The 12,450-nt window shown below is 41.0% G+C and overlaps 1 protein-coding gene across 1 annotated transcript in view; it reads right to left on the bottom strand.

Annotated features, from left to right (window-relative positions):
- LOC140992146 (semaphorin-5B-like) overlaps positions 1-12,450 on the bottom strand; it is a 64,930-nt gene that overhangs the window by 38,626 nt on the left and 13,854 nt on the right. The window contains exons 2-10 of the mRNA XM_073462410.1: positions 10,743-10,842; positions 10,519-10,564; positions 8,310-8,372; positions 8,070-8,168; positions 7,303-7,516; positions 6,936-7,221; positions 3,149-3,284; positions 1,444-1,651; positions 436-643 (exon numbers count right to left, since the gene is read on the bottom strand). Of these exons, the coding sequence (XP_073318511.1) occupies positions 436-643; positions 1,444-1,651; positions 3,149-3,284; positions 6,936-7,221; positions 7,303-7,516; positions 8,070-8,168; positions 8,310-8,372; positions 10,519-10,564; positions 10,743-10,842 (1,360 nt within the window). The remainder of the gene's footprint in view (positions 1-435; positions 644-1,443; positions 1,652-3,148; positions 3,285-6,935; positions 7,222-7,302; positions 7,517-8,069; positions 8,169-8,309; positions 8,373-10,518; positions 10,565-10,742; positions 10,843-12,450) is intronic.

Here is a 12,450-nt window from a genome sequence, read left to right as displayed (position 1 = left end):
TGCTTATGTAATGTCTGCTCTGAGTATTGCCAAATCATGGACTGACAGTTGTAACAGCAGTTTGTTTACGGGGGGGAAAGAATACACTTATGTTAAGAATGGCTCTTAACATATTATCTTTGTGAGCATTTACTGTGTGTCTTTGAGGATTGGCCACCAACACGTCTTCAATGGTGTTACACTCATAAATGAAGTATTTTCAAGTTGAGTTAGTAAGTTTGCACATTCACCACCGACAGCAGCAAACTTAGAACTGCAGATATTGGATTATCATCTGATTTACACACACAAATTTATATTGAATCATATTTACATTCTGACATCTGCTATATGTAGGTTAATTATAGCTTCCTACAATAATCAATTATAAAATAAGAATAATGTTATTTTTTGAAATTACATTTGACATTGCAGATTTGAGAGTCCAGTTCATACCGTTCAGTTGGATAGCTGGAGCAGCGCTCTAATGGGATCTTCACTAGTCTGTCATCAAGCCCGACAAACAAAGATCTGTCACTGTGGAGGATTTGCAGGCTCTTGATTTGTCCAATATGCCCTTCAGGGAGGATTCTGAGCTCCTCCAGGTAGCAGCCATGATGGCTTTTATTGGTCGTGGAGAGAGTCTTCAGGATGGTGCCGTACTCTTATTGGATAAGATGAACATGGAGAAATGTTCTGGGATGAAAATGATCTTGTGCACTGCATACTTTACTTACTACAGTAAAAAATCAGTTCTTGCTTTTGATTTGAAAACTATTGCAGTTTTTTCACAAGCACTCACACACCGCTGATTTGCTTTTCCATTACCAGTTTTACTGCGCCGAGTTGAGCTGAGCTGCGCTAGCAATGGACCTGCTCCGGAGCAGGGCCAAGCCGCAACCAACCTGCCTCCAAGCAGGTGATGTCTCGTGACTGCAGCCAACCCGTAACAAGCACCCATCTCCCCCTTAAATTGATACTCAACTCACATCTGTGTAGGAAACCTGAGAGAAAAACGTTTTTAAATGTCTGTGTTGAGCTCTCAGTACTTTTGTAGCTTCTAACTGAATCTCTTTAGTTTCTCTCGTCCTGTTTATACTTTCAAACATCTGCTGTGTTTTACCGTTTCATCGTGTTCGCTTTCAGCTTTTCCGAGAGTCATGTTTAGTTACTGCTGGTGAAAATGTTTCCTGTTAAGCTGATAGTTAAGTTATAGTAATTTAAATCAGTCTGCAATTGAATTTGCAGAGCCACTTTGTTAGTGGTGATTCTTCGATAGTACTGCAGGGATCAACACACCTTCAAGCAGGTAGCCCAGTTGTGATGGAAAAGCAAAACCCCAGTCGCACCAGGTTGCCACTCCGAGTCAAACCAAGTAGAGCCAGGCCAGCACAAACATTTCAAATCAGCAATGCAGTTAACTCTTTTTTTAACCCTGCCCCAGCTCTCTTCCCTCTTGCTTACCAGTGCTGATGTACATTACATGGTAAAGGGTGTCTTTGCCCTGCACGATGTCCACTACCATCTTGGAGAAGCGCAGGTTGTCCTGGGTCAGCAGAGGGTTTACAGTGACCGGCTGGACCACATCATTCATGAGGAAGAGTCGCTGGGCGTCTTGGAGGCTGCGCTCTGTCAGGTTCCCCCCGACGCCTCCCTCCTCCAGTGTGCCACACTGCAGCGGACAGAGGGGGAGGATTAGTGTCAGGGGTTTTCTGAGTCTGCAGGTTTCTTTTCAACAAAAGACTCCACTAGCTAATATCACTTAGTAGAATGTCTTTAACCTGGGAGCACAAACTGGAAACAGACCTTTGTGATTGTGGACATACTGTATATCAGTGTAAGAACATTAATGGAGGAATTTGTAAAATATGGCCAAACTTCAAGGTTAGAGCTCAGCTCAATTGGACTCAGTCGTCTCCCACTGAACACATCTGGAAATCAGACTGGGACTTAACACAGCCTCAGCCTAACACAGCCTCAGAGACCAACAGATCCTGATTTACAGTAACTCAACTAACTAAGAGAGGAAGTCGAGCAATCAGCAGCGGGTGAAAAACAGTGTGTAGTGCTGGAATATTTGGACATTTTAATTGACTTGAGGATTTATCTTGACCAAACAGAGGTGATTGTGAGAAGACAAACCAAGGCTGTGTTGGTGGGGTTTGACTTTCTTATGTTGAGCTTGAATGAAGTGCATATAACAATGAGTTAACAAGGCAGTTAAGCTCATCTTAGCTTGGTAAAAGAGAGAAATTTGAATTTAGAGGGTGTACTGTATTTTTCTGTTTAGATAGTAAAGTGAATAGTGAAGTAAAAATATTACCTTTTTCGAAATGTTGGTTATTTATTTTGCTTACTTATTTGACTAAGTAGTGAATTCACTGCTTTTACATCTCCCTGCTGAAACTACCAAGGCTATTGGACTTTCCCCTCTAGAGGTACAAAGTGGCATTAGGATACAGGACTGGTTGTGGCTATCTACTTAGCATGCTAACTTCAGTAGACATCTCTGCAACATGATACATAGACTTCTTTAACATAACATCTACACTGTGGTTTCTTCACACACTGTTGATAATGTTTGTGCATTTAGAACTAAAATTCTGGCCATATAGGAAAAAATGCTCCTTTGATGGATTAATTTCAGTTAGATGTATCAGTAACATGGCTTTGGTTTTGTGCATGCTAGTTTACAGTAACCCACTACTAACAGATCCTTCATGAATGCTATGAGTTACATGTCAGTTCATGCTTTGTTTTTACAGAAAAAATTCACAATGAGTAAGATGAATATGAGCTGCAGAGGGGCAGTGTTAAATACAATGCAAATACGGAATCAAAAATAACAAAACTATTTAATAATGTAAAACAGAGATGACATTATCTCAATTGTCCCTGCAACCCAATTTGCATTTTGTATATGTGTTGACAAACTTACTTGTAGATGTGTTCACGCAGGTATATTTGGAGGTATATTTGATGGAGCTGAGCTAGAATTTTCTGTGCGCTATAATGCAGTAAGCTGTCTCTCTGTTTTACACACCAAGATGAAATGGATGTCTTTCGAAAACTTCCTACAAGCACTGGAGTAAAGGCTGGGGAAAAGAACTGTTTAATGTTCTCACATCTATCATTGTGTTTTTTGTCTGTGGTTGTATTCATGATTTACCTGAAAATTGGGTATGGGATTTGGTGTAGAGAGCCAGGCAGTGCGGGGATTCTCCTGGTAGCGAAAGGGTCCATTGAAGGCCTGGGTGATGGAGCTCAGATTGAAAGCGCAGACAGCAGAGGCTGATATACTGTTCCTAAAGGATATAATCACAGTCAGATCACAGCAATTTAGTGAGAAAGAAATAAAAAAAATAAAATCAGTTGGTTCCAAATACAGTATTTGCAAGCAGACTTTTCAAGAAACCAAACTGTCTTAATTTACAGTAGCTGCTGAACATCTAGACAAAACCTTTAAATTGTTGCATGGGTTGGAGTCAGAGATGCCATTTGTTGTATAATGCAGTCTGTAATTCTTCCATAGATGGTTGGAACTTGCAAGTCTGAAGCCACAGATTTAAGAGCTGGTTTTAGCAGTATCAGTTATCTCTTAGGGGCGGCTGTAGCTCAGTGGGTAGAGCAGGTGACCAGAAGGTCGCTGGTTCAAACCCCGGCTCCCCTGGGTGGAACTGAGCTACATGCCGAAGTATCCTTGAGCAAGATACTGAACCCCAAAACTGCTCCTGGCGCGCAGTTGACACCTTGTGTGGCAGCCTCTGCCGTCAGAGGGCCCTGCGATGAGCTGGCGACTCGTCCAGACTCGTACCCTGGCCTCCGCCCTATGAGAACTGGATTTGGCCCCAGTAACCCCCGCAATCCCCTGAAAGGGGGGATAAAGCGGCAACATCTCCGCGACCCTCACGGAAAAAGCGGTAGATAATGAACTGAACTGAACTGAACAGTTATAGTTTTAGTATGAATGGGTGGAATATTATAACACTGAGTAGGAAGAGTTCCCATCATGTTTTCAGTACAATTCATTCAATTTGGCAGAATTTCATTTGTTGTTTTTTTCTGTATGCACAAAAGATTGAAAAAAGAAGTTTGTTTTCCCATCATTCGCTTGAAAGGGAAAATCTAATAAATAAGGAAACAAAAGTAAGTCAAATTCACATTGTTCTTTATTTTTATTTATTGGCTCCAAGCAGAGCCAATGCTGTAACCTACACCGTAGTGAGCATTTAAACATGTGCACCGGTGTGTCTGCATTTCTGCCGGTGGTGAGCGGATTGCCATGTACTTTCCCTTTAAATGCATCTCCTCGGCTCACGGCTGTGTCTGTGGGCCACCTCTGAGGGCCACCTCTCCATACAAGTCTGGCTTGAACGACTTGGTTTCAGCAAGCTGGCGTTTGCTACCGGGCTGCTTGTTGAGGCTCAGCCTGCCCTTCGTACTAGGGTTGGGCCGATGAGCGTAACATCGTGATTCAAAAGGCTCCCCACCAGAGAGCACAATTAAGTGGTGTATCCCCTCAGAGTTGTGGTAGGGCCAGAGCTGTTGTTAGTGATATGTAGGGAGAGGAAATGAAAAGAAGTACGATGTAACTCCGTGCACTAACATTACATCTCCATGTCCCGTTTATTATTTTCTTATTAAACCTGCTCAGTTAGGCGAACCCAAGACACTCGGTTAAATTTGTGGCAGCAGTGCTTCTTTTCTGCTTTTTTGGGCCGCTGTTTCTCTCAATCATGCCATTTTTATACACAGTTTTCTTAGCTTAGCTTCCTCAGCCAACATTGTTTTATGCATATGAGGCTGAACAAAGCTAAGTGACGACATGTGGTGCAGAGACAAGGATGCTTTTAAACCTGGCATAGGGATGAATGTTGGTGGTAACGGAGATAATTTCCTCTGCAGGGTGAAACACTTGGAGATTCATGTCAGAGCAATGGTGGAAAACAGCGGCGGCTACAGTGGTGAGCTATTAAGCAACTGCTGACTTACGACAACACTGAAGGGACACGCTGCCTCAAATTCGTAAACAACAATGTTATCGTCCATCACAATGTTTCACGTCCTACCCTACTTTTGACATTCAGCCTGATGGTAGAAATCTGGCACATTTAACATATGTTTTAACTGTAACTCAGACGTTTTCACAGGGAAAACCTCTGACAAACCAGTGGTTGTCTGAAGCTATCCCACAGGGACCGGTGTTCGTGCCCACTCTATCAGAGCACTCTCCTGCTCTAGAGCTCTACTCAGAGGGATGACAGTGGAAGACATATGTACAGCAACTTCATGGGCTTCACCGTGTCCTTTTGTCCGGTTCTATTTGCATAATATGTCTGAGTTTTCTTTAACTCATTCAGTTTTTGACAACCAGCAACACACTGTCAGCTCTGGGCACATTGCCTTATTTGTGAGAGCTTTTTGGGACTGCCACTGTGCGTAAAAATCATTCCTGCTGCTCTATCAACATAAGTACACTGTGTGTAAGTGTGTGTATGTGCGCTTGCCGTGCACACCATGCGCCACATGCAGGGCAGAGCCATGATCCTTATGTTGACTTCATCCTTAACGTATATTTTTGGTGCTTGTGAACTGGTGTGTGTTAGTTCTTGTGGACTCTGATGTCCAGTGAGGCACTGACCACATCCAACTTTACTCGTATCCCACTAGTGACAGCTCTTAGAGGGCGAAGCCTTTACAAAATAGAACATTGGTTATGTCATCGTGACCACAGATTCCATGAGTATAGGCTGATTCAGCATTCACACTATTGTTCTTTTATTATTCACTTGCGTATATTTTTTGCTGTGTAACTGGTTCTGCATACTTTGAGCTACAGAAACCATTAAACTATCAAAATGTTCAGCTCTTTAGGGACATGATGGCTACAACTTTTCACTTTTCTACTTTTTAAAATAAGGTTCTTATACATTCTTTTTTACAGTGTAAGTTGATGGAGAAATCTTCAAATCCTCTTCAAACCCATGATACTTCTAACTGCTTCTGCTTCTTCATAGTTTTAAGATACAGACATCATTTTAAACAGGTCATAAAACTTTCAACAATTAAACTTGCATTCAACTTTTTGAAATCTTTTACCATTTTAGAAATTTTACAGTTTTAGTTTTAAGCTCCACAGTGGGGACCTGTCCACTAGAGTGGAGAGCACATCTTTCACTACTCACACTATTGGCTGTGTAACCTTCCAAGCGACAAGAGAACCAACAACTTCCTCATAAGCTCCAATTTCTGGAGGAAAGCAGACAGCACCACTTTTTATCAATTCATCAACAGAAAACAGACATCAATGTATTCAGCAACTTCTCCTGTCCCTCATGATGAGATGAAAAACTACAATAATAGTAGTTATGTATTTTTTTTGTATTATATTTATGCTCAACATTAGATATGTATTCATCCATGGACAGTGCACTCTGTACTCAGTGTTCATTTAGTCTGTATTTATGCCAGTTTTATAAAGCTTACAGATGCGAACAAAACGGAGCAGTACCACCAGAGAGAAAGGGCAATGTAGCCAATTAGTTCAAGCTAGACAACCATAGGACACGACAAACAAGTTTAAACAATGGCAAAGTACTAGAGATTAAGTTTGTTGTCAGTTTCTGTCATTCGGTAATAGTAAAGAGAATTCTCCATCCATGTCACAATGGCCCTACAGAGCACTGCCATCTACATTATCAGATCATTCATTGACATGTTTGTTGTCAGGAAACTATTGTCCAAAAACTCTCAAGTCTGAGCTGCCCTCTCCTGGATGTATTGCTCAGCATCCATGTCCAAGTATGTGGGCTGTTACTGTTGGATCATTTGAGATGGATGTAAATATTTTCATACGTAAAGGCATAAATGAGACTTAAGCCTTCAAACCATCTGTACCAGTTCAGCTCCAAAGAGAGAAGAGGATTGTTTTAATGTTATTGATGAACATTACTCACACATTAGTGGTAAAGATGCCATAGATCAGGTCTTGCTCTGGTAAGTAGAAGGTACTCTGCAGCTCATTGTAGTAAAAGGGAATTTCTCCTGAGCGTGAGCAGTTGAGTCGGGCCTTCATGAAGGTGGTCCACGTGTCTTCCAAAAGGAAGCGTCCACCCATGTCATTCTTACAGACCCGTGCCACGCGAGAGAACACCATCTTCCCACAGTCATTTTCAACTGCTGTTTCTCTTAAGAAGAAGTAGGCAAAGCGACCAATCTCATACACAGAGACAAAATGAGGCTCTGAAGGAAACATGACAGGAGAAAAAGAAAATATCAGTGTCGGGCTGACAAAAGGGCAAATGAGTATGGGGCTTTGTTTACCGTTGAGCCATTTGGAGTTATACTGGGCGGTTCGCAGTGGTGGCATGTTCCCCAGGCTCCTGTAGATGACAGGGTCACGTCCAGAGAAGTCGATCACTGTGGCGGCATACAACTCACCCCTATCTGTTACCATGGCCGTGGAATTGTGGCGTGGGTCGTAGGGACATCTGGCAACACCATTCACTGTGTCCAGCACTTGACTGATGTTACCAACCTGACATAAAGAAAAAGGTGTAAACACAACTGAATTCACAACAAACGTACACATCAGAAAGGGATTCTGCTGCTTCTGTCTTAGTGTTTGGTTTGCACTATGGGTTGCAAATTCAATTATTAACACATAATGACATTAACTTAAAACATTTCTCTTATTTGACTGGACAGAATAATGCAACCTACAACATTTTCCCAAATGCACAAAGCATTCGCAAAAATGTTCAACTCAAATCTGCTCTTGAGGGTTTAAGGGTTTTATTTTGAAAGATATAATCTTATTCAGCTTTTAAATGAAACCAGGGTTTCTCTGTTTTAGACCATTTTTGTGGCATAAATATACTGACTGCATTTAGATTACAGAATGTGTTTTCCCAACTTTAGATAGCAACTGATTTGTTTTCAGTTCACTACAGTATAAAAGTACTGATTGAGTTGTAAGTTGTACATTTGAAATTCTGGACCTTTTTTTTTAAAACTAATTTTGATTGATGATCCCGATGGCTTAAACCTGATCTGGTTGCTCACAGCTCATGATAAATTGTTGTACCTACCTGCCTGGTTATGCACACAGGGGTGAAGGCGTTGGTCCCACATGTGAAGAGTGTCCTCCCACTTATCAATAAAACCCGGATGTAGTTTTGACACTCGTCCTGCAAGCAAACACGTAACGAAACAGTTTTGATGGGTCATGACAATCCTCTATCATTAATAAACATGGCAACATCTACTCCAGTTGAATATCAAAGACTGAGTTTGACCATCATTCTATATCGTGACGCAGAACACACTACCTCAGACTTGCCCTTGCTCTGACATGAGTGCTTTGTCTCCGTATCAGGTGCCCATTCTCTCGCCTGCAGAACAAAAAAGGAATTATTTTGTGTCAGAGAATGTGGTTTTCTTTATAACCAAATCAACATTAACAGTAAATCAGAAAACTGTGTGATTATTCATTCTTTTACTAAGCATTAGATAAAAATACACGACTTAACACTCTACAGCTTGTGTTTCATTAACAAACTTTGTGGACTCCAAGAAGTCAGTTTCTGGCCAAGAAATAGTCCAGCTCATAAACCCAAAAAACCACAACATGTCAGATAAAATGTATTAATTAGAGCACTTTACAGGTAGTGCTGGTAGGCAGATTTTGTTGCCGTTGGTAAGACTAGCTGCATGCAAGCTAACCAGCTGCTTGCTCAAGCTTCACACAACATAAGATCTCATGTAAAAGAGGCTCTTCAGACTTGGAATCAACATGCGTCCTGAGTTATCCGAGAACAAGTGGACAGCTCTAAGCACAGGTGTGAGTGCCCTCAAGATGCATTGAGGACACATTTGATGTCACTCAGACCACATTCAGAGGTTGTCTTAGTCGCATATGACCAAATTCTTTTAGCAAAGTGTAGAAGCCATACTAATAGGTAGAATGGATTGCGCACTGTCTGATTTCCATTAGGTTGACTGTAATGGACATTATGGGCCGTATTTGAGACGATCTATGGAGCTCGGTCTATAGCACAGCGCACTAGTGTGTTGAGGGCTTGTCTAAGTCAACTCCTAAAATCAGAGTGTATGAATGGTGTGAACCCACCTGTGTAAGTGTATCTAATGCGTCCTTTAAATAGCACGAAACAGACTGCGCTTTTTACTTTAGACCACCTTTTTGTTGGTCTATGGCGCAGTCGCTTTCTGCTGCCTCAAGATAGCAATCCACCATCAGTGTGCTAGACCACACCTCACATTTACACAACGTGGGCGCTGGGCGTGAAAATGACAACTGCATTGGTCTGACACTAGTAATGACAGTTGCACTGCGGTGTGTGCTGTTTTGTGCCGAGTGTAAGATAGAGCCCTATGGGTTTGGGCTCTCTTTACCTGCCAATGTTAGCAACAGCTATTTGTGAGCACTGTTTCAACTAATCTAGTAATTGAAATAGTTACAGCTATATCTCTTGACTCCCTTACAAATTGCACAAATTTGAGGGTCGCGTGAGGAGAAACTAAAAAAACAGCTACAGCCAAATTCTAAATCACTCGTGCCTCCTTTCACATTTGGCATTAAATTCAATATGTTGTTTCTTTCCTTGTAAAAAGTTCCAGTTCTTTGTGGCATTGTTGTACCAGCCTGTCTACTTCAGTTTCCAAAGAGGGTCTTTCTTGCTGACATTTAGCAGCTTTTCAACACACAGTTTCAACTGATTCCACCATTTATACTACATTTTTGAAAGAAGATAACATTTTATTGACAGTAAACATGTCAAACTATAACCACTAAGGGCTACTTCTGTGTCACCCTGTGCCTCCTTAACAAAAGAAAATCACTCAATTTTGTGAGCTGTTGGGTAAGGAGAAACTTTATAAACACCATCTATGACAAATTCTTAATGCTTTGGACCTTCTTATACATTTGGAAATTGTTATACTGTACATTTTCATTTAAATTCTTTCTTTGTGTAAAAAACATTGTGTCAGTTTGTCCCAGCAAAGTATGTGTTTATTTGCATATAGAGCAGGGAAGTGAAATCTGATCACAAGCTGTCACTCTACATGTTAATGCCAGGTGTCAAGTGACAGACTTAGAGCTGTCCACTTTTGATCAGTTTGCTCAGGACTGAGTGTTAAACTAGGTCCGAACAGCCTCCAACTCTAAGCTTGAACTTAAGCTTGATCCTTGAACAAAAGTAATTGTTCAAGGATCAAAAATATGTTTGTCTTTGTCTTCCAAATAATTGATAATTGAATATGAATAATTGAATGAATAATTCAATTATTCATATTCAATTATCAATTATTTGGAAGACAAAGACAAACATATTTTTTTGTATTTGAAAAAATGTTATATTCCATTAATGTTTTAAAATTCTAATGTAATTTTTCCACATTGAAACATTATTTATTGATCAATTTTAAATTGTTCTCAAATAAAAGAAAAATGAACTAAATAAACTAAAAACTGAAACATCTTTCTCTAACATCAGCTATTGTCTTGGCTAAAGTTACCTGTATGAGTGAGGCATTGCTCAAACTCAGTCTGAACAGGAAGTTTCTGTAAAAGAGATTGTTTTATGTTAACGGTAAAGCAGCAGATAGTATAGTATGACATTAACTTTTTTCTCCCAGTTCTTTCCTGATACATTCTTACCAAACCTTATTGTATTACTCATCTTACAACACTGTACAGCATATTTGGCAACACGTGTTGACTGGACATAGTTATTTGTCACCTTGCTCCCACAATGAGCTGGTTTCTGCTCAGGTCCAGGGCCAACTGGGAGAAATCCTTCACTCCTGGATGGAAGAACTCTGATAGCCACGGCCTCAATGCTGGAAAGAGAAAGAACAAGAGGATGAGGAGATATATGGAGACATTCCATAATATGAAGTAGGAAGAGTAAAAGGATAAGAGCAGAAATAGAGGAAGATAACCGGTGGATGAGAAAGAGAAGAAAAAACGTAATAAGAGGGGGAGAGATTATTAAGCTCCATTGTTTCCGTGGGAATCCTTCAGCAAATGGTAACCCTCAGTATTTTTAATGATTTACTGTTACATTTTTCTCCGGTGAATCACCAGATCCCACAGCCTGACAGCTCCACAACCTCCCCTGAACCTTTCAAACTGGTGCCAGTAAGGAGGCTCAGTTCAAGGCATCAAAACTTCACACACCAAAGATGTAGATTTAGTTATGGAAATTGGTGGGCAGAACTAAGAGGAAGGACAACAAGAAAAACAACAAGTTTTTATAGGGGGTTATGTGCTATTACTCAGCCTAAACTCAACTAATTGGCTGCTTGCTGTAGCTTCATATTTAGCATACAGACGCATCAGTAAACTTAGACAGCTGCATCAGGCCAAGGAGGAGGCCTACAGAAGTAGGGAGTGGTCCTTGTACAAGCAGGCCAGAAACACACTGACAAATGTGATCTCAGAAACAGCTCCCCAACCAACGATCCTGCGTCAGTTTTGAGAGGCCTGCAGGACATTACCAACTACAGGAGACCATCCCCTCACCCTGTGGAAAATCCCCGACTGGCAGACGACCTTAACATCTTTTACACCAGTTTTGAAAGGAACTCTTTCACACCCCTAACACACCTACCTACCCAAAGTCACTGGATCAGATGTCTGAGAGGGGAAAATGTATAACCCGATCTGATTTATTAGCCCAAACTCTCCCATAAACGCTTAAACTATGCACGACATGCCATAAAGAAAGCAGCATGTGTCACATGACGAGCTGGAGCAAGCTTGAGTGAGACTGTCATCATATCATCTGTGTGAAATTACTTTAAGCTAACGGGGAAAAAAAGGAAAACAGTCAAGCACAATTTTTTTTTGGCCGCAACGTTGGAAATTTCAATATCAGGAACTTGATAAAACACCTTGGGAAGGAGTATGCCATTTTTTTTAGTGCACAGCAACAACCAACATTTATTTATTTAGGCGATGGACCTGCTCCAGAGTAGGGCCAAGCTGGGCAACTGCAGCCAACCTGTAATAAGCACCTGTCTCTCCCTCAAATCGATACTCAATTCATGTCTGTGCAGGAAACCTGTCATGTTTAGTTACTGCTGGTGAAAACTCAATGTTTCCTGTAATGCTGCTTCATAATAAAAGCTTTTAAATGACTAAATAATTGATGGCTTTTATTAATTAGCAGAGCCACTTTGTTTGCCGTGATTCTTCGATAATACTGCAGGGATTGGGACAAGCTTTGGTTTAAGACACACCTTCAAGAAGGTAGCCCAGCTGTGGTGGAAATGCAAAACCTGGCCACACCACCTCAAACCGAGTAGAGCCAGGTTGGCAGATGAAATGGAAAAACAGAACAAGTGTGCGAGTTCATTTGAAATGTTTGGAAAACATTGATAATGTTAGTTTCACAGTGACATCTGGAGCTCAGATGTGTGTCCAATGTCATTACCAAGTCTGAC

Source organism: Pagrus major, chromosome 24 (genome assembly GCF_040436345.1).
Source record: "Pagrus major chromosome 24, Pma_NU_1.0".
NCBI lineage: Eukaryota > Metazoa > Chordata > Actinopteri > Spariformes > Sparidae > Pagrus > Pagrus major.
This window is presented reverse-complemented; position numbering and strand designations above follow the sequence as displayed.